This window comes from Gambusia affinis, linkage group LG05 (assembly GCF_019740435.1).
Source record: "Gambusia affinis linkage group LG05, SWU_Gaff_1.0, whole genome shotgun sequence".
Taxonomy (NCBI): Eukaryota; Metazoa; Chordata; class Actinopteri; order Cyprinodontiformes; family Poeciliidae; genus Gambusia; species Gambusia affinis.
Genome location: NC_057872.1, coordinates 19,381,436 through 19,407,970, shown reverse-complemented (window position 1 = coordinate 19,407,970; position 26,535 = coordinate 19,381,436). Strand labels below are relative to the sequence as shown.

Below are 26,535 nucleotides of genomic sequence, written 5' to 3'. Positions count from 1 at the left end.
GACACTGTATTCAAGAGTACATGCACATATTTTATAGAAGGCTAAAATTTCTGTATTAAAAATCTATTTTGTTAGCCTTATGTAATATTACAGGGAGAGGATTGTGGTTTCATTTATAATTAGTAAAATTTAAAAAAACACAATTTGTTAGTGTGACATCTTTATCTAATTTACAAAACTCTTAGAAAAGCAATTATGATATTGACGAGAGGGAAAAACGTTATTGTGTTTCCACAATACATTAAGGTTTCAAAAATAACAAGCTGTGTTTTATCGAATATGCAATGAATATTCGATAACCTCAGAGATTACACAATCAAATCTGTGGAGATTTGACTGCTAGGAGTATTTTAGATTTCTTAACAGAGTGGATAAAATGATTAAAATCCAAAGTAGTTAAAATGCAGCAGAAGGACATTAGTCAAGTTTCAAGTCGGAAGCTAACTTCATGGCGGTCAGGGAGGCAGGCGAGCGCTCATCCAACCAACCAAAGGGGCGGGGGAGACGCATTCTCCCCGAGTACACACACACATGCAGCGGCCACATCCACGGCAGACAAATCCGTGCTCAGTGACGTGTCCTGTATTAGCCCTTTTTTGTAATGCATGTTCAACCCTTTTCCATCAGACTCATTTGAATTGCTGCAAACCTCCCTTGGGTGCTTCTTCTTATTTCTATCATTTCTTGCTGCAATCCCTTTAAAAACATTATTTATTTATTTATTTATTGCCGCGATTATTTATCCTCTCAACAGTCCACCCCCCTTATCTTCTTCTTCCCCCCTCAGTCTCCATCTCTTGGGGAGTGCAAGGACGCTGTGAATTTATATATATATATGAATATATATATAAAAAGGAACTGAAGGTAAGAGATCTGCACGTTTTTGTTTTTTTAAATAATCCCACTGTGGCAGCGTTGTGTTTTGACTTTGCAGTGTTTCGGTTCACCAGTTCACCCAGTGCAATTTACATGCAACATTAATCCGTTTCACTCACCTATTAACAGTGCTACCGTGTGGGATCTGCAGAGACAAATAATGATAGTAATTCTCAGACTTCTGCCATCGCTCTAATTAGACGCTGTTGATAAATGCTCCCATCTATTTGCCCGGGTCTATAATTAGCTACTATAACGTCTTTTATGCGTATTAGACCCCTGTAACTGCTTGCTTGGATGAACCCCCCGCGGCCCCTCTTCCTCCCGCTCCCACTCTCCCATTCTGCATTTGCACGGCAGGTGTGAGGCTGAAATATCTGTTGAATTTGCAGAAATTAATGTGTGATTTGTCTCTCTTGTCTGCTCTGTGGCTTGATGCTGGCGTCCATTTTCCACCGTGTAGCCTCTGCATGCATGATGGTGATGTGTGTGTGTATGTGCCTTTCTCCGCTAATAAATGCACCGCAGTCCGCATCACTATAACTGAGCTGTCCACGCTGGCAGCGCTGTAGCTCCAAACTCGTAAAGGTGTTCAGTTTAATCTCTGGTCTGCTCTCCTGCTGCTGAGCTCCCATCAGTGCAGAGAAGGGCTAAACGTACAGCTCCATGTTGAACCCATATGAAACACATCATGCTGATGGATCCTGAAAATTCATGTTCCCACCAGACTGCTGACAGTGTTCACATGCTGCCTATGCAGCTGATTACATGAAGCAAAAGGTGGAAGGAAAAGTCATAAAGCAACCAGAATGTTTATTGCAGCAGATGGGAGTTTCTGTGCAAGTTAATGCCATCTTAAATCTGACTGCAACCTTTCTATACAGAGGCAAACAAATACTCTGGAGTCTGCAGTTGTCTCATGTACTTATGGTGATCTGTCTGCAAAGTGCTGCAGTTTCAGGAACAGCTACAAATGCAGCCTGAATGTCCAGCAGTTCCCCCTGCTGCAGTTTAATGCTGATCCACCTTCTTGATGTAGATGAGTTTGACAAACATTACATTTTTCACACATCTATCAGACTTTAAGTCTGGAAACCAGATATGAGCCCCAATGAGATTCTCCCAGTATTCTAATGTTGATCAAAAATACTTAAACTTTTTTTTTCATAAGCATTCACACACAAATGTGAAATTATGATATTGCTTTTGTTTAAAATGCCAAAGAAAGCATTACTACTATTGCATCTAAAATTTTACATGTTCCATTTATTTAATGTTATTTTAATTTCACAGCGCCTTAAGTGAAAATAATGTGTTTAACTGCACAGAATATTGGCCCTTTTTTACATCTTCTTTCAGACCTGTCACTGTCTGTAAGCACAAGCTGCTTAAACCTCAGCAGCACCGCTCTGCTGTTCATCCTTTGGCTACATTGAACCACAGCCTATCACTCTGAGATGAACAGTTTTAACTACAGGCTCATAGGAGGGCACTAATGCCCTGTTTTGAACAGTGTCTGCTCAGAACAGAAGAAGAAGAAGAAAACAAAACTTAAAAGCAAGAATCGGTTCAGTTTTGGTGTCCTTTGTGATCTCAGGGAGATAAATTATCCAGATGGAGAACAAAGCAGATTTTCCACACTGTACTGAAAAACATAGTCTTTTTGTTCTTCTTCTCCCTTTCCTGCCCTCATTGCAGTTATTGTCTCTGTCTGTGGGTGCAGCCAGCATGGAAACAAAACTTGGCTGGAGCTGGAACTTTGAGAAGTCCCTTTAAGCATAATTTACATCGCTTAAAACACGCTGCTTGAAACCTGCTGACGTCAGTTCTATAAACTGACCATGAATATTTTGAAACAGACCAGCTTATCTATTGTTTAAATCAGAAAGAAGAGTATAGCGTTTATAAGTCTGCTGACTAGCAGTGAGCAGCAACACATGGTAGACGGGGGAGAATTGCTTTACTTTGTCTTCATTAGAAACTTTAACCCTTAGGAATGGAAAGCATAACTTTTTAAGCTTCAGTATATCTTCATACTTCTCTCCTCCTATTGATATACTTATATAAAAACAGTTCATATTGCTGCTAATAATTTAAACATCAGCGTAAATGTTCAGTTACTGTTCAAGATTCAGACCTTTCTGCCCTGTTCCCATGCAAAGAGCATTTTTTTATGATTATGTTCATTCACACAGACGATAAGATGCAATAGAGTTCCCTACATTGTTCTAAGCATACATCACCATGTGGATTGCTGAAGCTATGGATCAGAATACAGACCCCTTCTCTCTGCTGAGTTGTGATAGTTTGTTGCCTCATCTTCTTCCCACTGACTCCCTGCTGTTTTTCTTCTAAAATGTGAATTTCCTTCTTTAGAGACAGTTGGTTTATTGTCTGCTGGTCGCCCCCACAGCTCCTCCACCTGCCATGTGTTAAACTTTTTCTGTGCCGTGTGTGTGAGGTGTGATCTGTGAGGTTTTGATGATCATCTCTATGGATGCTAGATTACGCAAAAACCTCTCAGTTGGCTCTGAGATCTGCTGCTTCCACAGCGAGGTGAGTCACTGCAGACAGTAGTGATACGAAGCCCACTCAGGGTTAGGTTTTTGCTTTACTGATTGCCAAATCATAATCATCTAATTCTCAAGTGGTTCCCAGTGACCTGAAATAATCTCTCTGGGTGTTTTTATTTGCTTTTCTGAGCTGTTTTGCTCACATGCGATAGCTGCTTGGGTGGCCAGGTCTGTTTCTTACTCTCTGTTCCCCTCTGCAGGGAAACGATTCTGCAGCCATCATCAGATCTGTCATGTAGCTATTGTTCAGAGGATCAATGCCTTTGTTGCAATTTTCCTGGTAGTCTGAGGTTTCAGAGTTGTTCCACTCTCCCTCTCTTTAGTCAAGCGGAGACTCAGGAGAAAAGCCTTGCACTGCTGTGTAACAACATTGTGTGTTTCAATTAAATAGGCTCCTAGGATCCCAAACAAATTAAGCAATCCAAAACACTGCTGTCAGTTTCAAATACTGCAACTTGAGCCAATACTTATCATCGAAACACTACATTCATTCAGGAAATCCAAATCATGGGGGGGTGGGGGGGGGAACAAAATTGTTAGAATGTCCAATGAGAAAGTTTATTAAAGTTTTCTAATTGACTTCAGTCTCAGTGGAAAAGACCTCTATAATGTACTTAAAGTTAGTGTGACTGGAAAAGCACAGCCTCCTACAACCAAGTAGAAAGACTCTGCATTCAAACTTTATTAAAATGATCATATTTTTAGGAAAATGACTCTGAGTTGCAATTTTTCATGACTCAGGATTTTCTGCTTCATAGCCTTGTGATGATAGACCGTCCTTATTATTCACTTTTTCACCAGCAGAGTGCTTTAGACAAAACATTGAGATGATTGCGAACGCAGTAATGTTACAGGAGACCCAGTCTGGTGATAGGAAGTTGTGCATCTCTGTATATGTAAGTAGTGTTATTCTGCAAAAAGTGTGAATACAGTAACGTAGCTGAAGCCTGCAACTCTAAGATGCAGCTTGCAATTATTAAATGAGCAGCAGTAACAACACTGTGGGATTTGTTTTCAGTTGTGCTCGTCAGCTGACTTAGCAAAATAATGAAGAGGTGAAATTGTTGTCCATTATCTGATACTTGAAATTATAATTTTTTATGGTCCAAAGGGTAAAATTATCATACAGTTTTGATTTAATAATTATTTTATTTCTGACAACACTGTAGATAATGGTGGTATGTTCAAATGTTTCCAGTGTATTACTGTGGATTTTTTTTCTTTATTAAAGGGGTTAAAGATAACATTTTCTTTAGTAGTTGTGCAATTTTTTTGGCAAACCTCATGGTCCTGATTTTTGTTTAGGTCCTATAATACTGATAGAAATTAGGAGGCCATTTAAATTATTTTTTTCTAGTTTCCCTGCTGTTAGCCATCATTTATTATTTATGTCAGGAGGAGAGATGACATAATAATGAGAACAGTTGCTTTTAAAGAGGCTTTAGCGTTATTTTAAAACAAAGCTAATCTTATATAACAGATTAGCTTGTCTTTGGTAGTGCAGCAGTCTCTTTGTGTAGATTCTACAAGCTGTAGATCTTCAACATATCATTTCCAAATTAAGCATATTCCATTAGACAAAAGCTTAAAAGAATAAAACAGAGAATAAAACAGAGCATCTATGCTTTAATACATTTGGCCTTCCTGTTGCCAGCAGAAAGTCTTGCTCTCTTTTCATTCAAACGAACAGCAGACAAGCCTCGTCATTTAGCAGAAAATACCAATTTACAACAAACTCATATGTGATTAATGACCCTCTTTCTTACTTGTGCTTCATTTCAAACATCTTACTGGCATTAGAAAAAGCTACCAGTGAGACGTCTTCCCCCCAGAAGCATTTTTAAGAGTCTTGCTGTCAGTGTGAAGCTTTAGCTCTTAATATGATGCATTCAAAAAGAAAATATCAGAATTCTGACCTTCTAAAATTCTGAAAATATCAGAATTTTGACCTTCGGTCTGTTGATTTCAGTCTCTGATCGATTTGTTTGTGATTCTTTGACTGTGACAGAATTGCCATGTTGCATAAAGTTAGTAGCAATTAGTTTTTTCATGTCTGCTAATACTTTGTGCAATAGGATACTGGATCTGAATTTGCCACCAGTCCAAATTCTCCTTGTCATCCAATGGATTGAGAAAATATCTACAGTTTAAAAGTCTCTGTAGACATAAAAGAAAGATAACACTCCAAGGTTTTCAAAATTTGGCTCATATCCACTTGCTCCAAAGAAAGCAAGGGTGATTCTTATCACAGGTGCTTTATTTAAAGTTATAAATAAAATGTGCATTCATGGGTCAAGCACTCAATAATTTGTTCCTCCTTTGAGGTCATGATATGTCACAGTGGTAAATTCAGAGATACTAATGAATAAGCTGTGCAGACTTCAGAGCTTAGTGGAATAAAAATGTGAACTCCAAATGTCAGTTCAAACTGAGAAATGACAGCCAACGGGTGACACAACCCCTGGTTACGTAGTTTTGATATCTTTTAGTAAAAGGAGTTAACTATGATGTTTCATTTACTCATAGATAAAACTCATAATTTATGAATATAATATTATATCAGACCCATAAAAAATAGGAACTGCGGTTTTAATGAGAAGTATTTTTAATATCAGCTTAAATGATACTTTCAAATAGTTATCTTAATTTGACAAATGGCTTCATCCATCCATCCATCCATTATGGTTGCTGGTGTCTATCTCCAGCTGCGTCCCGGGCGAGAGGCGGGGTTCACCCTGGACAGGCCGCCAGTCTGTCACAGGGCAACACAAAGACATACAAGACAAACAACACACTCACACCTAGGGAGAATTTAGAGAAACCAATTAACCTGACAGTCATGTTTCTGGACTGTGGGAGGAAGCCGGAGAACCCAGAGAGAACCCACCATGCACAGGGAGAACATGCAAACTCCATGCAGAAAGATCCCCGGCCGGGATCCGAACCCAGGACCTTCTTGCTGCAAGGCAACAGCTCTACCAACTGCGCCACTGTGCAGCCCCAAATGGCTTCATAGGAATTAATATTTTGACTTATTGAATATGAGCACATGTTTATATTGTAATCTATTCATGATTGGAAGTACTGTGATCCCATATGCTTCCACAGTGAACATATTTTGATAGTAATACAACAGTGTTTCTCCTGCAAGAATTGTAGGGTCATTTTTATTAAGTAAGCATGCCATAAATACTGTGGTGCCATTCCAGCTGTGGACAGATTAATTAGAAATAGTGACAATTTAAACATGAGCGTGCCAAATAGAGATTTTGCTATAAAAAGCAACATGGAAGTGGATAAATAGTGTGAACAGAAAAAAGTAATTGTACTTTGAAGTACTACTCTATATTAACCTTTAATGGTTTATAATCTAGAAATGGGCTGGTCAAAAGTATACAAGGTATTAAAAAGTTTAAGTTTGAAAATGAATACACTTTCTGTCAGACTGTCCTTACCTTTCCAAGATTCTTTAATAAGACATCAGAGAAAATGTCTGAGTAATTAACAACCTTTCATCAACTTGATAGACTACTAGTGCTTCGTTATTATGAGCAGTACTGGTGAAAGGATGCAGAAAAACTTGCTAGAATTGTCACTTTTTTTTGAATGAGAGGTCAATAAAGGGATTTGAATACTAGCTAAATACAACTAAAAAAATCACTAAACTTACAACACCGAATCAAACTAATGAGCCTATGCTTTCGGACAAGGGGAACATATTTGTTGGCGCACACATACAGTTGTCTAAACCCTTTGGTGGGCTTCAAAGGAATCCTCAACCTTTAACTTCAGCAGAAACCAGTTTTCAAAACATGACAAGTCTTGTCAAAAACTAAAAGCTTTGTGGATAATTCAAGGAGTTATGCAATGAAAGCAGCCAGTTAAAGTGCTAAATATTCCCTCTGGAGGCCTTCCAATGGAGGTCCTCAAGAAGGGGCCTGAAGGCAGAGCCATGAGAGTCTGGAGAGATGATATCTCACAGATGGAGTGGGAAGCCCCTCCCCCCCGAGTCTCTGCGGCAAGCTACAACAGGTAGATGTCGACGGGAGGTCTGGGAATCTCTGATCAGGCCTTCGCCCTGATGGTCTGGTTATGAGCCACAATTTGGATAGGCTGAATTCAGAAACCCATATCATCAGATTTAGCTCAGTTTTGCTTTCAAGGCCTTGATCGAAACCTCATGGCGTCTGGCTGCACCAATAGTTTCCACATTATTTCAGTAATGCACAAGCTACACACTGAGCTATTCGTTGTATTTTTCTTGCAGAGAAATATTTTCAATTAATATAAAGGAGTCCATATGCAGCAAAGCTTTTGACATGTGTTCTTTGAAAAGACCTAATGGTGATGTTTTGGAATAAAGGAAAGAGAATTCACGTTTTTGACTTGTAAATGATCCAAAAATATATTGTTGGGATGAATTAAATGTGTGAGATTTGTAAACTTTAAAAAAATTCTCACATTTTGGACAAATTATTCTTTTTATTGGAATTGCCAGGATAATAGCACAATGTCTTCATGTCAGGTTTCTTGAGTATCATCTTATTGTGCTAAGTTACTTTGAGGGTAGTTCTCACTTCTTAATGTCTAGTAAGCATTTTAGCTTTCAGCCAGTATTTCCCAGGATTCTGGGTATTCTCATAAAGCTAACAACGTCACAAAGCTATTGAAGAAAACAGCCCACTCAGTTAGGAGCATAATTACACCACAGTGCTGATACTGGAGAACTAAAGAGGACGTCCTCACATTAACAGTTAAACACTTGCACATGAGTTTGTATGCATTTAATCTCCCATTATGTCTCTTGCACAATTCATGTAAATACATTACATTTTGTTAGAAGTTTTCAAGTTCACCTTTTAGGTTCCTGTTTTCTTCCTTGTCATAAATATTTCCCCATTCCCTCGTCAACCTTGAGCGGTCAAATAAGGAACTAAAAGAAATGTGGACTGTTGTCATGTTTTCAATCAATATTTTACGGTTTTAAAATGTCTTGTTGATGTCTTGTTTAAGGTTTTATCCAGGTTGAGATTGAGTTATTTCTGTTGGTGATGAATCATGTGGCTCTTGCAAAGCAGGCAGATGCAAACTCAATGAGTAAAAGGAAAATGATCAACTATTTGCCTTTGCTGTGCTTACTGTAATATTGTTTAGAATTACTAATGCATGGGTGTCTAAAATGTGGCCTGTGTAATTTGTGGCTTTTAGAATAATTTTGAATACATTTTGATAAATATTTTAAAATGGAACATGCAGCGCACGAGCACAGGCGGCTTGTCCAGATGGATGTTTTAACATTTTTGTGTCACATTTCTGCTGACGGGAGGGCTTTCATAGAAGATGCTGACAAATTAACTTCTTCTAAAAATGGAAATTGTTTTTGGCACAATACAAAGCATTCATTTTAATTTAAAACATTATTTGTTTTTTTATCCTATAGTCAGAATGAAGGAAATAGTGATACATAGATCCAGTGGGTGATGCTCAAAAATTAAGTCATATGATAGGAAGCAAAGTCATCAGTCTAAAATATTTTGGACTTTGTATATCTGTTTCAAAAAGGTAAATCTAAAACATCATGAAACCATTTAAAATGTCTCTCACTCATTTCAGACAATATGAGTGAAATATTTATTTTAATTTTGATGATTATGGCTTGCAATAAAGCATTTAAAAACCCTAATAAATTGACAATATATGGACCACACTGTCATGGGGACTCTTGATAGATTTCCAGAATATTCCCTCCCCAAGGAGCTTTAGCCACAAAAGATAATTGCTGAAGAAGTTGGTTGTACTCAGATAGCTGTATCCAAGCATCTTCATAGAATGTTTAGTAGAAGAAAAAAAGTTTCACAAGCAAAAAGAATAATCCCATTCTTAAGAGGATTGTCAAGCAAAAGCTACTCAAATATTTGGGGAAGCTTCACTAGGAGAACTGAAGCTTCTCACATCAAGAGCCATTACTCAGAGAAGAATCCTACAGATGTTGCATTTCTCTTGTCAAGTCACTCCTGAACCAGAGACAACATAAGACCAGTCTCACCTGGGGAAAGGAGAAAAAAACTTGGACTTTTCAACAGTCCTCTTTTCAGATGAGAGCAAAGTTTGCATTTCATTTGTAAGTCAACATCCAAGAGTCTGGAGGAAGAGTAGAAAACCATATCATCAATGTTGCTTGAAGTCCAGTGTGAAAGTCCCACACTTTGTGATGACTGTTGCTGGTTTAGGGTGGTGTTGGTCCATTGTGTCAGTCAGCACTGCCTCCTATCAGGAAAATTAAGAGCACTTCATGCCTGCATGTACTGTCAAAGCTTACAGAGATGCTCATTTGATGTCCTAGCAGGACTTAGTCAAATGCACTAAAAGCTGCTTCATTGACAATTATGATAAATCCTGTTGAGAACCTCTGATCTGCTGTCAAAAGGAAGATGAGAGACTCCAGACCCAACATTGCAGATTACCTGAAGTAACCTGGGCTTCCATTACATCTCAGCAGATTCACAGGCTGATTGTTTCCGTGCCACGCTGCACTGATGCAGTAATTCATGCTCAATAGAGCACATAGACATGAACTTCCTTTTCAAAAGCCTGACATTTCTGTTCAATTTTTAATTATCTTATCTAATATTCTAATCTTTTGAGACACTGAATTTTGGGTTTTTATTGTCCACATGTTCCTTTTAAGGCAAATGTGCATGACTCTTTCAATTTCAGATCTACAATTATTATTTTATTACTAGTATTTTTATATTCTATTTCTTATGTTGTTTTTTGCTGTTTTTTGAAGAGCAGGTAAAAATAACAAAATCATAATAAGTGAATTTATTGTTTTTAAACAAATTTAAAAAAAACAAAAAACACTGTACACTGCTGCAGAGGATGTAACATTTTCTAATTTTTCCTTCTGTATAAATTCTTCCCATTTAATGGGTCATCTTGCAACAGATAGCAAAATAGTGAAGGTACTTTGTGTGCATGACTGCTAATATGTCTGTTTTTAAAGCACAGGTTTATGGGTTCATAAGCATAAGGTTATTCTGATACACTTTATTTTGGGAACCTTTTAGACCAAGGTGTTACTTTCTCTGGCAGATCTGCTAAGACTGTGGAAACCCTGGGTTACATGCAGTCTGAGGACCTTAGTGGACTTTTCACTCTGGCTTAATGGCTGCTCAGCTGTTCTTTGAAGCTGCTTTTAAAAATGACCTATTTTTGGATTTCTTTATCATTTTGACAGTTGTGGGGGCTTAAGCCTGTGTGTGTGCTTACATGCCAAAGATTTCCTTGCTTGTGGATCGTGTTCTGTGCACCTGCACGCGTGCGTCGTTTCTGCTGACATAGATACGGGCGTTCCAATGATATTAATACAGCATTTCATCAGTGAGCTCAGGTGTGCAACAAGAGAACAGAAATAATTTCTGCTCAGAATGACTTGGATGTTTGTGTGTTTTTGCAAATGCTCCCTCTGCTGCCGTCTCAGAATAGAATGCACTGTTTTTATTTTTAGAAACTTTCATCTTAAGTAGGCCTAGAGCATTTTTTTTTCATTTAGGAATCAGTATTAAGGTTTTGCCATTTCCACCAGCTGTAAATGTGACTTTTAATATTTCAACACAAGACCTGTTTCTTCAACCTTGCTAGTATTAGTCGGTGGGATGGCTCTTTGTTATGCTGATTCTCACACACGACCAGGGCCTTCCACGTGTGGAAAACTTATTGCAGCTGTCATCATTTATTCAACAAGCAGTTTGGTGGTTGATTTATGCAATGAATAGCTAATGGAGCAGCTGCTACAAGACTCAAAATTTGCTCTGTGATTTATGGCTACAATATTATAGCTACAACATATTGGGTGGGCTTCTACAAAAACAAAGGTATTCTGTCGTGCTGGGAATGAGTCATGCAGGTAGATGTGATTATATCTGAGGTTTTCTGACAGGTGAACACCTGCTTTGTAATGTGCTCTGCGGCCACTGGCCTGGCTGCTGCTGTGTTTGGTGCTGCAGTTGTCCTGCTGCAACTAATAGGCCTCTGGCTGGCCTGTGCTGCTCTGGATGATGCAGATTGACTATAAACAGCCTCACTTTGAGGGCCGTCATTGTAGTACAGAGTATTTGTTATACAAACCATACAAACTTGTACTGTCCTTCTTCAAAACATAACATACGGGCTCATTAATTCAAGCTGGAAATTAAATTAAAAAAGTTAACTAGTGCATTCAACATGCCTTTAGCCTCAGAAGAACTTTCACCAGGGAATAAATTGGACTATTTATGAGTAATTCAGCAAAATATCCAAAAATGTTTTGAATCATAGTTCTGCTCTCTAACGATATTTATATTTACTCTTATAACCAGTAAAGGCTGAAATCAACATCTTGACCTGCATTTCTATGTACCTTGCAGCATTACCAGATAGTTATGGACCTACAGAGACATGCAAATAAACTGTTTATTCCTACTGTGCAGAAAATTTGTTGGAGCATTGGGGACATTTCAGGATTTCATTTTTCATATTTGACATTAGGCATAATGGACTTTGTCTAACAGTAGCCAGTTAGTTTGGATTTTTCAAAACTAACTGGCTGTCATAAAAGCCAGTTAGTTTTAGCTTTCATTGTTGTCATAAAAGTGTACTATAACAAGGGATTGTATTTGGGTATAAAAATTATTTGTAAAAAACACAGATGGGAATTTAACGGGGCTGCACAGTGGTGCAGTTGGTAGAGCTGTTGCCTTGCAGCAAGAAGGTCCTGGGTTCGATTCCCGGCCAGGGATCTTTCTGCATGGAGTTTGCATGTTCTCCCTGTGCATGGTGGGTTCTCTCCGGGTTCTCCGGCTTCCTCCCACAGTCCAAAAACATGTCTGTCAGGTTAATTGGTTTCTCTAAATTCTCCCTAGGTGTGTGTGTGTGTGTGTGAATGGTTGTTTGTCTTGTATGTCTTTGTGTTGCCCTGCGACAGACTGGCGACCTGTCCAGGGTCTACCCCGCCTCTTGCCTGGAACGCAGCTGGAGATTGGCACCAGCAACCCTCCCGACCCCATTAGGGAAGAAGGGTGTAAGAAAATGGATGGATGGATGGAATTTAACGATTGCTTTGCTCTATGTAGTTGTTCTACGAATAAAGCATACAAATATTAAAATGTTAAAGCTGCTGTAAAAACCTGCAGCCTGTAAAAACAGGTTTAAAATTGGGAAATGAAATATGTACTAGATTTTGCTGAACATCAAGTCCTCTTAGATTGTCAACTTGTGTTGCTTCTGATGTGATCCTGGTCTGAATAATGCATGTGCAACAATATCAGTGGTGTGAAATTTACAGTTGTGCTTCATCAGGATGGGGTATGTACTTCTGCAATAAGGTCGCCATCTTGTTTGAATTTCCTTACAATAAAAGTCCAACCAGCTTGGAAGAAGCATACATACCTCTGAACTGCACATAGTGGTTGATGATCAATCTAAGCTTAGTTTTTTTAGGTCTATAGTGTCATAAAATGTGTATATTTCCTTCCCTAAATACCCAATGTGTACAAGGCCCTTCTACTTGCCTTTTACACAAAGCATGCTGGAATTTGACAACCTTTCACTTATTCACTACTTTTGCCTTGTTTCTCCCTTGGTTTTGTTCCCTGTCATCCCCCTCTTTCCTTAATTATGAGAGAGAAATGCAATTTACAGATAATTAAGTGACAATTATAATCTACTACTCAGGGGAGGTTTTGCCTTGGGGAATAACATAGTAGGTTATCCTTGAGGTCATTTGTTAAATACCAGAACCACACACACACACACTCTTGTGCACATTGTAACATTGGTGATTGGAGTGTGATGAATTTATTCTTTCTTTTCCTTATGAAAATTCAGTATGTCTGTATGACATAAATAGCTTCTGTGTCATAGCTTAAACATGCTGTATGTAATAAATAAGCCACACTGCAGCGGTGTCCTTAGACAGTTTACATAACGAGGAGCCTGAACGTAGAGATATGAGGCTAACTGTCTAACATTGGGAGCTGAGGGAAACATTACTGGGATTCAATAAGATTGGACTAGACCCATCCTCGGATGCTCTGAAGAGGATAAGGCTGCACACACATAAACATTAAGAAAATCACTCCGGCTCTCCTTCTGTCTCTGAGGCAGATCTCTGCTTTGGGTCTTACAATGCAAACAGGATGTAACCTATTTTGATCACGGTGCCATATTGCATCGTTAAATATTCAAAGACTCGACTGAACAGCATTATGTCTGCTAAATGGTGTTCGTAGAATGCTCTGTGCTGCTTACTTGGATCCTTCATCTGGATCTTTTAAGAAAAAAGATCCAGAAAAGAAAAAGTTGATTTTTTCAACTGAGGTCACGTAATTGTAAATTAAATATATTTTTTGTGTGTGCTTTTCTGGGTTGCAGTGGCAGTGGACCTCTCTACTGACATAGCTTTGCTGTACTGGTTTGTCTGGCTAGATTTCAAAGTCAATAACTGTAACTGGAAATATCCCCTTTTATGTTTTATTTCCATCTCTCCTCTCTGCCTTTCCCTCTCTGCGTCTCTCGTCGGCCCATCTCGTTTCCCATCTCTTGCTCTCTGCTGATCCCAACTCTGGAATTCACGGTTGCTATGGTAACAACGTTGGGTTGGTCCTCTCTCCCTTTTCAGACTTGATGCTGTGCACATGCTCTAAAGTCACTCTCACTTTAGCCTGTCACAGTGCCCTTGCTATAATTACCCTCTTTAGCAGGGTGCAAATATGGTTTCACAGAAAAGCTGGGAGCCGAAAAATAATTTTGTGACTAAGTTTAAGGTTAAAGCACTTCTCCCAGTGGTCCAAAATATTGCAAAAACGTAGCTTTTGCATACGGTTTTATTGGTGTTTAGTCCCACATCATGTCCCTCTGTGGTAATCACAGGAATTCAGTCAGCAGTGAAGGGAAAAGAGCACCTGAGAGGACATGCTGAGGACACTATGCTCAAGTTTGCAATGTGGTCACAGCTCAGTCATCTTGTGCAAAGACGTGTGTTCAAGTGTTTTAAATAACCCACAGAGAGGATCTGAGACTAGAAAAAACACAATTTGGGCCAAAAGCTACCAAAAGTTTACTTTTCTGAAAGATGGCTACAGCTTTGATGCTGTCGTGCTATTTATGGCGGATGTGTTTTGACCGATAGAAAAACTTGTTGACCGACTGAAAAATGTGAAGGAATGAAGTAGATTTTGTGAAACGTCTATGTCAGTTATGAGGTACTCCCCTTAAATATATTGGATCTATATTGGGGAAAAAAGAATGTAACATTTACAATATGTTGCCACATTTTTTGGTTCCTTACTAGACTAATGAGGATAATTTTTAAACTCAGATTCTTTATTTCATTTTTGTCAAAATTTTCATCCATGCGGTTTGTGAGATTCAACAACATGTTTTAACCATGTGGTAATGCCATCATTACTGCAAAATTCAAAAGAAGACACTAAAAACTGCCGAAGTTCTTCTGGGCCAATTGTAGCTCACAATTTCTCTGAGATTGCAACTTCTGGTTTTGTTAATTGACCCTATCAGCTTGTATTTGAAGCTAAATTGAAACAGAGTCAGGACAAAGCAAGACTGACGTGGTAACAAAACAGAAAAGTGGTTACAGAATGACTCTGGTTTGTAACAGTTGGCTTGATAAACAACAACATCGTAATTTTTAATTATCACGAGATAAGCAGTTCACATCAATGCAACACAAATGGAGTTTCTTAATTCCTGTTATCAAAAACTCAATTTGCAGGTCAACGAATGGTATTTAATTAACACAGTTTTTAAAAAAATATGTTAGGCGGATTCTTTTATTATTCCTGTCGTTGCACTAGGGAATGATCTATGCCAGTACATTATTTATTGATAACTATATCATTACTTCATGTACATCTAGTAGATTATAAATACAACTTAACATTTTAATTAATTAGTAATAACTTTATATTTGTGTTCTCTATCTTTTGCAGCAGCAGACAGGAGGTGCGGTGACCATGGATTTTCTGTTGCACATTTTCTGCTAACGGAGGAGGGACAGAGTGGGGTAGCTGTCCACAACCCCCACAAGCTTCACTTTCTCCAGGAAAGAACGAATAAAGGAAAAAAGAGAGACTGGGGTAAAAGTGAGAGAGGCACAAGAGGGAAAACAAGCGCAAGAAGGAGCGAGGGGAGCAGGTGAAAACAGTCGATGGATGCTGTCCGGATCGAGGGGGCAGCAAGTTCTTCACTGACGAGGAAAAAAAAGATTTCAAAATTGAGTCGAAGGATAGAAACTCGCCGTCAGGTAGGGATCAGTCTTTTTTCCTCACAGGTTTTTATCTGCATGCAGAAAAAAATATTTATCAGTAAGAGGTGGCTCCAGGGATGTGCTGTGGTGGCGCAGGGGTTAAGCACAACCCACATAAGGAGGCCTTAGTCCTCGACGCGGCTGTCGCAGGTTCATTTCCCGGCCTGGCAACCTTTGCCGCATGTCTTCCCCCTTCTCTCATTACACACTTTCCTGTCAATTAACTATCAAATAAAGGCCACTAGAGCCAATAAAGCCTTTAAAAAAAAGAAAAAAAAGAGAGAAAAAAAGAGGTGGCTCCAGTATAATAGTGAGCAACTTTACGAAGCACACTTGCACAGGGCAGTGTGGCAAGCAGCAACCAGGTTATGGGGTGCTGTCTGTGCAAGTGCATGCAAAGAAGTTGGTTTGTTAAAAGTACACTGACTACCCCCTTTCTAATAATGACTGATACAAGGTGATCACATGTGTAATCTGTGTTTGTGCATTCATCTCCAGTTCTGCTGATTGTGAGGTTGAGAACAGAGTCCTCCTCATGAATATGCAGCAGACTGAGCTTGGGAGGGAGTGTGATCTTCTCTGCTCCACATCAATTCAGTCTTGTTAAGCAGAGTCAGCAGAGTCATTAAACTCTCCTCCAAGGACACATCATGAGGGCCACTCACACACCTCCCACACCTGCCTCCACCTCTTGTCGTTGCTTGTCTCATCATCTCACTTCTCATATCAGCCTCCCGCTTATCACCTTCCCCGCTGCTTTTTCAGCTTAACTTCACAGTGTCTATGACTGTAAATCCTCTCCTGCACAACAAATGCCCGTCTGTTCCCGGCCTGCGTCTTTTAATGTCCACTCTTTCCATCCCCTCCCTCACTTTCCGCTTCTCCTAAAGGCATGGTGTGTGAGAAGGGGATCCAGATCCTCCTCACCACCGTGGGGGCATTCGCTGCCTTCGGCCTGATGACGGTGGCCATAGGGACGGACTACTGGCTGTATTCCCGTGCCCTCATCTGCAACAGTACAGCCAACATCACGCAGGATGATCCCCACAACAAGGACAAGAAGGACCCTGGGGCGCTCACCCACTCGGGGCTGTGGAGAATATGCTGCCTGGAAGGTATGGGAAAAAATTTATGTCAAAAGGTGCGATCCGATGTTTGGTTAAATTTTGGCTGTTCAGGAATAAATATCGGTGCGTGGTTTCAAATTAACACTTCATGTAACTCGAAGTAAAACTCTTGCCTTTAGGATCTCTAGGGACTGAACAAAACGTGCATTTGATCTTCCACAAGCCGTCTGTCTATATGGATCCAATCTGAACGTTAATATTCAAACCTCTGAAGCAAAATTAGTGTTGAAAATACTAGAAAGGTGATGATTAAGAAACACGGGTTATTGTGAGATGCAACATAACTACAGATATTTTATTTAGGACGACTTTACATGCAATCCTATAATAAGACCTCTAGAAAAATGATGAGCTTCTGTTGTCTTTACGTAAATTAGAACAAATAAATTGAACTATTATCTTAAACTCTAAAGATAACTACTATTCGACCATTAAACATGGTCTGCCCATTTGCAGATTTCTTCTGTTTTTGCTTTTTTGTCATTTATTTTCAGTTTATCCAAAGAATTTTTAGGTTGATGGTCAATTACTTTTTCACAAGAGACCACGTTGTCTCGATTGACTAATGATGTCATCATTTGAAAATGTTTAGATTATTTCTTTAATAAAGAATTTTTATGTTTATTCCCAAAAATGGTTCAAACAACATGTCCCTAACTTTTTAAAAAATTTACCAAACAGAAAAATCTCTAAACCTTTGAGTAACTTCTAGAAACCTCAGTTTTCTGAGCTATATACGATTTCATGTTGAAAAGTATTTTTTTAAATCCTGTTCAATCAATCAATCAATCAAACTTTATTTGTATAGCACATTTCAGCAGCAAGGCATTTCAAAGTGCTTTACATCAAATCAAACACAAAAACACAATGCAACATAGAATCAACAATCAAAACAGAACATTAAGTCAGGTTCCGTCAAACATTTTGTAATTGATTACGTTTCAAATACAACTCTAAACAAGTGGGTTTTTAGTTGAGATTTAAAGGAAGTCAGCGTTTGTGTCCTTTGTTTCTGCACAAAGGAATTAGAACTCTTTTTTACAATTAAGTGGATGTCATAGAAGCATCTTAGAAGAGAGCGGTGTTATTATAAAATATAGTTTTCAGTTGTGTTTGTTACATGGTGCCGGAGTAACAAGAAAACAATTTTTTGCATAATTGGTTTCTAATTACATGACACTGAAGCATAACCTCCTCTCAAAATAATTCATTACTCACTGTCTTTGATTCAGGCTGCCTTTATTTCAGTCTTGTTTTGAAACAAAAGCCTTTGCTCTCTCATCGATTTCAGATTTGAAAGAGGCAGTTGATACAAAATCTGGCAGCTTCCATCTCTCCATCTTCAGCTTGTTACAGCAGCACAAGCTGCTAATTCATTATACATTTGAGTGCCTGGCTAGAGCTCAACACTGAACGCTGGGATGGAGTTAACAGCGAAGGAGCCACAGTCGAAGGGGTGTGTGAGCTGAGTGATCTGTGCCTTTCCTCACATCCACATTGAGGTGGAAGCCTTTCTGGTCCCTTTTAAAATCTCTTGGCTCTCTTTTTAAAGCATCTCCAACCCATTCCGAGCTTGGTCATTGTATAAAGCTAATTTGTCCTCATTGCTAAGCTTCCTGATAGCAAAGCAGCCAATTACAGATAAGCTCAAGCCCTTGCAGCTTTGCTGCAGTGCAACCCCCACCCTCTTCTTTCATTACCCCACTCTCCCAGTTTCCTCCTTCTTCATGCTTTGTCTCACTCTCTAAACATTACATTTCATCTTTCACTGCTCCCCCCCCCTGTTTCCCTCTCCGTAACTTCCATTCAGTCCTTTCGCTCACATTGCGGTGCAGTAAAGCTGACAGTGTTTTGGCACAGCTTGGAGGTCATGTATCCTTGATGTATGTGGAGTATTCATCAGAGACAGATGCTCAGTGGTCGCGCAGTGATGCAGTGAGGTGTAGCTGTGGTGGAAATGCGGGACAGGCTGGCTCTAAAAGATTTATGTCTGTGGGTGGGCAGCAGTAGTATGCTCTGGATGGAGACATACTGCTCTACTCAAATCTTATTTGCTGATTACTGATGGAGATGTGGCCATGAGAATTACAAATACACAAATTCAGTTCAGTTTATTTGTATGGCGCCAATTCACAACCTGCCATCTCAAAGCATGTTACAAAAAAAAGTAATTTCTATCCAATCATATCTACATTCCTATTTGAGGAAACCCATCAGATTGCATCAAATAGCAACAGTAGACAAACACTTGCGTTGTGTCGCTGACTTTACAACAATCCCTCCTACCAAGGATGCATAGCGACAGTGCAAAGGAAAAACTCACCTTTAAGAGGAAGAAACCTTCAGCAACGACCAGCTGTAGGTTTGAGAAGACAGAGCACATCATGACCATTTGACTTTTAATGACCATGTTCAGTATGTTGTAAACAATCTGGTGAAAATAACCTTTCTACCTATTGTGGACTATGAAGATGCTTTGTCTATGGATGCTTTGAGCCACTGTCTTCACATAATGTATTCCATGAGACCTTATTTGTGTGGAGTCACAAATAAGGTTATTATTACCAACTGTGGTTTCCTTACGCATTATGTGCACTAGTCTAAAATTAACTGGACGTATGAAAGTATTCTGGATATTACGCCTTCTTATCTTTCTTATTTCTTTGCAAGGAAATATAGAAGTTACAATCTCAAGTCTATGGATGTTCTGTAATCTGTCGTCCCAAAGTGTGAACTGATCTGGGAAAGAAAGCTTTACGTTTTTTGCACATAATGCCTGGAATAATTTACAATTTAAGCTTCAACTTCAAACTCAGATTTTATTGAAGAGTTTAAAAATTATGGTAATTTCATTGCAGTATACATTGTCCATGTGTGAGTGTTTATGGTGAACAAACTTTAATGTTTGTCGTTTGCTTTTATTGTAAACGTGCCACTGCTGCCTTAACCAGGTCTCCCTTGTAAAATTGATCTTTGACCTCAGTAGGACTAACCTGGTGAAATAAAGATTACATAAAATAAAGTAAACCCATTCTGCCTACATTGAAAATGCTGTGTGCCAAAAAGCTAATCCTGCACACCATCCTTAACATCCTATCCATATGGCTAAACATGGTGGTTTACACAAAGAGGGACAGGAAAACTCATAAGGGTTGGTGGGAGATGAAGGGAGCTAAACAGAGCTAAGCAGAAAAATCCCAAACCAAATCCTGTCAGATGTTTTATCACTCTGAAGGAACACAGTATTTAGTTTTTAATTGCTGCAAAATGGAAAGGCACACATTTATCTTTCTCTTCACAAATATAGTTTGCTTTGTGTTAATTTATGACAAGAAAATCAGTAAAGACACTGAATTTTGTGCTCATAAGTTGAGGAAATGTGAAAAGTGGTGTGAGACATATCTAAGGTGCTGTATGTCCAGCTTATTGTTGCCTTGAAGCTGTTATGGCCGAATCCAAGAACGTGACCTAACTGACCTCCCAGGCCTTTGTACCTACATCTGTTTTTTTATTTTTATTTTTCCAGACTAACCAGAGGAAATAAAAGATCTATGAGACAGAAATCAGCTCATCTCACATCTTTCCGTCTCCCTCCGTCTGTGTCTCTTCATTCCAACACTTCATCTGTTTCACAATCCATCTATCAGCAACAGTTTTGTGCTCTCATCATCACGCGTCCGTCTGTCTGTCTACATGCAAGATGAGGGTAGTTATCTGTCTGGCTGTGTGTCTCCGTATGTGTAGAAATGAACCCCTGTGTTTTCACTAACACCTTTTGCTTCCAGAAGCAGCTCCAGTAGTGCTTGTGATTTCCCCCAATATGTTGAAGTTTGCTATTCTGTGGAGTTGAGAAGAAAATTTTAAAAAGAAATTAAGATACCACTGTTTTCATGTCATTTAGATTGTTCTTCAGGATTGCTTGTGTCGTTAAAACTGTAGTTATGAGTTTGGGCGTTTTGTTGACTCAGGTCACCCTTTTTCTTCTCTTATTTCCCAGGAGTGAAGAGAGGAGTGTGTTCTCAGATTAATCATTTCCCAGAGGATGCAGACTTTGACCATGATGGAGCAGAGTATGTCCTACGTAAGTCAATGCTCATGAATCAGCACAGGATAAGTAACCGTAAATCAGGGTTTTACTGTTATAAAACGATAGCAAAATGATTTTGCAGGGGACACTTTTAATTATCTTTAGCATCTCACATTTATAACTAGTACACAAAGCCTGGCTTGCATTATTTCAACACTCTGTGCGTATTTACAAAAGAGTGCAGTTCAAAAAAATAAATCAGAGCTACTCTAGCTGTGTTTCCATTACAAATATGCACAAAACCTTTTTGATATTCTACTTATGTCGAAAAAAAAACACAATTTTGCAATTGCTGTGTACAATAACTCATTAAAAATCAAGGTGGCGAAGGATGCAGAAACATGACATATATTTATATTCAGCCATAGCATTAGTGCTCATCATCAGCCATCAAAGGAGACGTCTGTATCTTACTCAGTCAATAGGTGGCAGGCCCTTTACAATTGGGATGGCTACTTGTGGTGCATTTTTGAGAAATTGTAGTCTGCGGTTTTACGAAAGGGTTCTGCGTTCAACACTTTTGAATGACTCAGCTTTTGACAAACTGTTTGACCTCTGATGGAGTCAATTGCACATTGTCCATGGAGGTCGGTACCTACAAATAAGTGTGCTGCTGCGGATTACAAATTGTACATAGTTACATGATGCAAAAAAGTGTTTCAATTCCATTTTGACAAGGCTGAAAAAAAACCCCTCCTGACAGTTAAAATACTTTCTTTCAAAAACATGTTTGTGTTTTCAGTAAGGAAATGTATTTTTGTAATTCCGATTTGCACAATTTTATGGTCAGTGTTAATGCTGCTTCCCATATATTCCATTTAACCTTCCTGTTCCTGTTCTTTTCTGTCCTTTCTCAGTTTCTCACAACCAAAATGAATCCCAGATATATCTTTGCTTATCCTCAAAAATGACTTTTTACTTCTATGTGTTTTCCCACTTATATTTCCTCCCTGACACTAAACTCTCAATTTGAGTCTTCTTCCCTAACTAACAACATCCAACTAAAGAGTGTTGCTGTTTTGGTGAATTTAGAGATTGGAAAATGCACACAGACTGTTTGATCACTGGATGAACCAGGAGATTCTCTATACATGTCAAATACTTGCATCACATTCTTATTATAGCTCATATGTAGACTGGAAATGTTCACCACTGTGACAGAAGTGGCATAACTTTTACTCAGTTATCCTTGTACTGACCCAACAAGACTATTACTTTGTCTCATGTTATGCAAATCTGCATGGTTTACTCACCTCAAGATGCTTAATGGTTGAAACTGAATGTGAAGGTTATCATACTCTTTACAATCTGATTATGTTGGTTAGTAATGATCTGACCACTTGGAGGCACTCATAGACTACTGAACTTTCATTTACAGCCACTAATGAAACTTTGATCTTTTCTTTTTTTTTTTTTTATGTGTAAACGTCATGACGACATCACAGAAGATGGCATTTCACCTCTTTGGTCTTAGACTACATGTTGTATTAAAAATTAGAACACATTAAAAGGAACACATACTTTGAAAACATGGCAGGAGTTGATATTTCAGAAATTCCCCTTCATTTATTCATGCTCAGATTTATATGTCACCTTCATGCAATGCAAGATAAGTAACAGTATGACAGCAGCTTAGGCCACCTGTCAGTCAAGCTACAAACTTGACCATTTTCAGTCATTAGATGGTTTTCACAAAATCTTTAGTGTATGATCTGAATGATGAGACAGATAGTAGCGCAGAAAGTGTAGAAATTTGGGTTTAAATAGCTTTTTCCTCTGACGACATTGTCCCAAAGAAGCACACAAACAAACATATGACAGTGTGTAGAAAGGCCAGGGAGATGGGGTGCCCTAGTTCGCACTCAGTGCCCTGCAGTGATGTCTTTCTGCTCTGTGATATGCTACATGTGAGCCTGTGCATGCATAAAGCCTGTGCTCTGTTTACAATGTTGCAGAGGCATTTTGCTGGCATTTAGGTGGCATTTTCTCTCCAGTGGCCTAGTTGTCCTAGATGAGAGGAGTGTTAATGTGTGTGTATGCGTGTGTTTGTGTTTTTGGTTAGCAAACCTAAAGAAAGATTTGAAGCCACACGGGAACATTTTAATTCAAATGCGTGTGCAGAATCAAGCAAACTATGTCCTCTCTGACACTAAAATATTCTTTAAGTCGTTTTAAATTTTTGTATTGTGGCACTTGATTTTTTAAGAGTCTTCCTAATTTTTTGTTGTAGCCTTTAAGAGTAGATGTATTTATTAAAATTGGGTAATTTAAATAAATTTCTTTCTATGGGCATGCATGTCCAGTGAAGTGAAATAAATCAACTTGTTTACCATTGATATTGGACAATACTCTAAATTTTGAAACATAAAAAACAGTAAGTGGTTATAAATTATGCATTTTGTGATCTGTAACCAATAAAAAAGTAGGTTATCATAAACATACCAGTTTCTTAACTAATTAATTAATCTCCAGTAAGTCCAGTAATCATTATTTTCAACAACATTGGCAAAGTCAGCCTGAAGAACAAGCCAAAACATTGCCCTTGTTTCGTTAACCCTGACACATTTTGATGAATATAAAGGCTTTACATTTATTTCTATTTATTTGTCATATTCATCTTGCTGGTTGCTTACTCTTACTCCTCTTTTCTTTTTCAGGAGTAGTCAGGGCCTCCAACATCTTCCCAATCCTTAGTGCCATCCTGCTGCTGATGGGTGGGGTTTGCATTGCTGCTAGTCGTTTCTATAAAAGCAAAAGGAACATCATCCTTGGGGCAGGAATCCTGTTTGTAGCTGCAGGTAATAGATGAATATTGCATAGATACCTTGTAGGAAATGTTTACATACTTGTGATGTATACATGTGTGTGTAAATTCATCTGAGTGGTCCTAAGATGTTATCTGAAAAATTAAGTACTTTGAAAGGAGACCTTGAGGGCTTGGTTTCTTTGGAGGTTCCTGAAACACGTGACAGATTCGGGTAGCCAGAAGCTATCTAAAGTTTCAAAAGCAAAAAGACATTTAAAAGACATGGAAAATGACATAATTGAGCCGGTTGGTCTCAAGGAAGCTCTAAAACTACTTTTCAACTTTCAGAAAGCAGCAGCAGGAATCACTGTGGGCCCTGTGCAGTTTAGGGGAGAACTGCTGACCCAAGTGTTGGAGGAAACACTTTAAGGATGGCAATTTAGTCACCATGTCCTTCATGGATGAGTCGGACTCACGGGATTTGGGTAACTCCATAATCATGGTTGAAGGCATTGAGGTGTTTAATATGCTCCCTGTTTGAAGGGCACAACGGAAGGACGAGATTCATCATGAGATGCCGAAGAATTTAATAATTTGAGGCTGTCATGGCTGACTCGCCTCTTCAGTGTCCCATGGAAGAGTGTAACAGCACCTGTAAAGAAGGCGGTCCTGATTTTTAAGAAAGGCGACCAGAGAGACTCTTCCACCTGTCAAGGGATCATAATTCTAGCTTCCTTTACGCCAGGTCTCAAAATCTTATGGCCATTGTGCCCAATATGGTTTGAACTCCTCCACGACTTCCCCTTGTTACCAATTGAATTTGTGCTGTTCATGGACGTGATCTTATGACTCAGTCCTAGAACTGATGGTTTCTGGTTTGGGGATCTCAGGGTCTCATCTTGGCTTTTTGCAGATGGTTGGCACCTTTAAGGCCACAGCCTTCAGTTTGCACTGGAGTGTTTTTGGATGAGGAACAAAGAACTAAGACAAAAAGCAAGGTTCTCAATGGTAATGCATACTCAAACCCTCACCTATGAGGAAAGAATGACATCCAGGAAGAAGAGGCTGAAATAAAGATCCTCATATGAGAAAATTCTTCATCCTTGGTGTTTCTCTAGAGAATCTTTTCAAGTGGTTCAGGCATTTGATCAAGAAGGACCTGATGCCTCTCTTTGGAGTTTTTCTAGGCATGCTGAACTGGGATGACACCAGTATTAAACCTGAACCCAGTGGAGAGAACTGGAAACACGTTGGAATCCTTTATTATGAGCTGGAAAGAGAGATATCTAGGTTTCCCTGGTGAACTTTTGACCCCTGTAACTTGATGTTTGAAGACAAACAATGTATTTCAAGTGATGCTTGCCTACTTATTATGAATGCTTTTCATGCATTTTCTTTAACATTTAATTGCAATCACTGCTTGAGATATTCTATAGTATTTTTATAAAAGCATTCACTTTATGAATACTTTTCAGGCTTTTTCTTTAACATCTAATTGTAATCACTAATTGAGATATATTTTTTCTAATTAGAATATTGTTTTTGCCCTTACAGGTCTGAGTAACATAATTGGTGTGATCGTCTACATTTCGGCTGCACTGGGAGACATTTCGCCTAAGAAAGATGAAGACAAAAAATGGCAGTATTCCTATGGATGGTCCTTTTATTTTGGAGGATTATCCTTCATCATGGCCGAGATGGTTGGGGTACTGGCTGTCAACATTTACATCGAGAAAAACAAAGAGCTCCGCTGCCGCTCTCGCACCGACATCTTTAAAAGCACGACGCACGCCATGTTGCGCCTGCCCAGCTACCGCTTCCGCCGTCGCTCACGCTCCTCGTCACGCTCCACCGACCCATCCCGCTCCCGAGACCCTTCGCCCGTCGGAGGAGGTGGAGGGAAGAACTTCGGCCTGCCTCCCTCTGCGCTGCTCTCCCAGGGGCCCATTTCAGTTTCCACTCTGCCCAACCCGCACTCTCGTTCGCACACGGCCCTGGCTGGAGGAGACATCTCCCTCTACACGCTGTCTCGCGACCCCAAACTGGCGGGTCTGCCGCCCATGTACGGCACCGTGGACAGGGCCACACTCTACCAGCTCCACAACTGCTTCCCGAAAGACGGGGGCGGAGGAGGGGGAGTCATGATGAGCGGCACGCTGCCCTCACTCAAGTCACATAACCCTTCTAACACTTCCAACTCCAATGCACCAATGGCTAACTCTGTGGCTCCTCCGCCGTTCACGTCATCCACAATAGACAGGGAGCGAGGGATGGGGACTCTGGACAGACTGAAGGGAGACAGGGAGAGCAACTCTAATACCCTTAATAGGAAGACAACACCTGTGTAGAGGGAGGTAAGAAGAAAGGTGGTGGGATAGTGAAAGAGGGAACATAAAAAAAATAGGACAGCAGATAACTCTCCTCCTTGTTCACTGTTATTTAGTTGACTCAATCTCACTGAGAATAAAAAAAGAAGAGTAATAACAGAACGATAATAACAACAACAATGAACTTTCACAAAATAAACTATTTTGATATTTCGATGTGCTAGAAATGATTTATTTTGTTAATGATTAAATGCAATTAACCTTGGGCTACTATGAAAACACTTCACTTAATTTCTGTGCAAGAGTATCGCTAATTTAACCAGAGCATCATTAATGTAAATTGTTGTTGTGATTATTCTCGGTGTTATTACAGGCTAGTTGTATTTGCAAACACTAGTTTGGAATGAAACGTTGATTTTCATGGTGTTTTTTTCTGCGTTAAGTTTTTTTTTTTTTTAGATCTTTATGACTTTTACTGTGAATCCATGCAGA

General features: G+C 39.2%; 1 protein-coding gene across 1 annotated transcript; it reads left to right on the top strand.

The window, feature by feature from the left end:
• The first annotated feature begins 498 nt into the window (after positions 1 to 498).
• cacng8b (calcium channel, voltage-dependent, gamma subunit 8b) lies at positions 499 to 26,163 on the top strand. The gene is made up of 6 exons (XM_044115877.1): positions 499 to 864; positions 15,440 to 15,753; positions 16,647 to 16,871; positions 20,881 to 20,964; positions 23,628 to 23,768; positions 25,271 to 26,163. Exons 3-6 carry the CDS (start codon positions 16,649 to 16,651, stop codon positions 26,062 to 26,064), a joined length of 1,242 nt encoding a protein of 413 aa, XP_043971812.1. The 5' UTR covers positions 499 to 864; positions 15,440 to 15,753; positions 16,647 to 16,648; the 3' UTR covers positions 26,065 to 26,163.
• Positions 26,164 to 26,535: the final 372 nt, after the last annotated feature.

Coding starts and splice junctions, on each gene's coding strand:
- cacng8b (XM_044115877.1), top strand. CDS start 16,649: ATGGTGTGTGAGAAGGGGATCCAGATCCTCCTCACCACCGTGGGGGCA. Junction 16,872..20,880: donor GAGAATATGCTGCCTGGAAG/GTATGGGAAAAA, acceptor CTTATTTCCCAG/GAGTGAAGAGAGGAGTGTGT. Junction 20,965..23,627: donor TGGAGCAGAGTATGTCCTAC/GTAAGTCAATGC, acceptor TTTCTTTTTCAG/GAGTAGTCAGGGCCTCCAAC.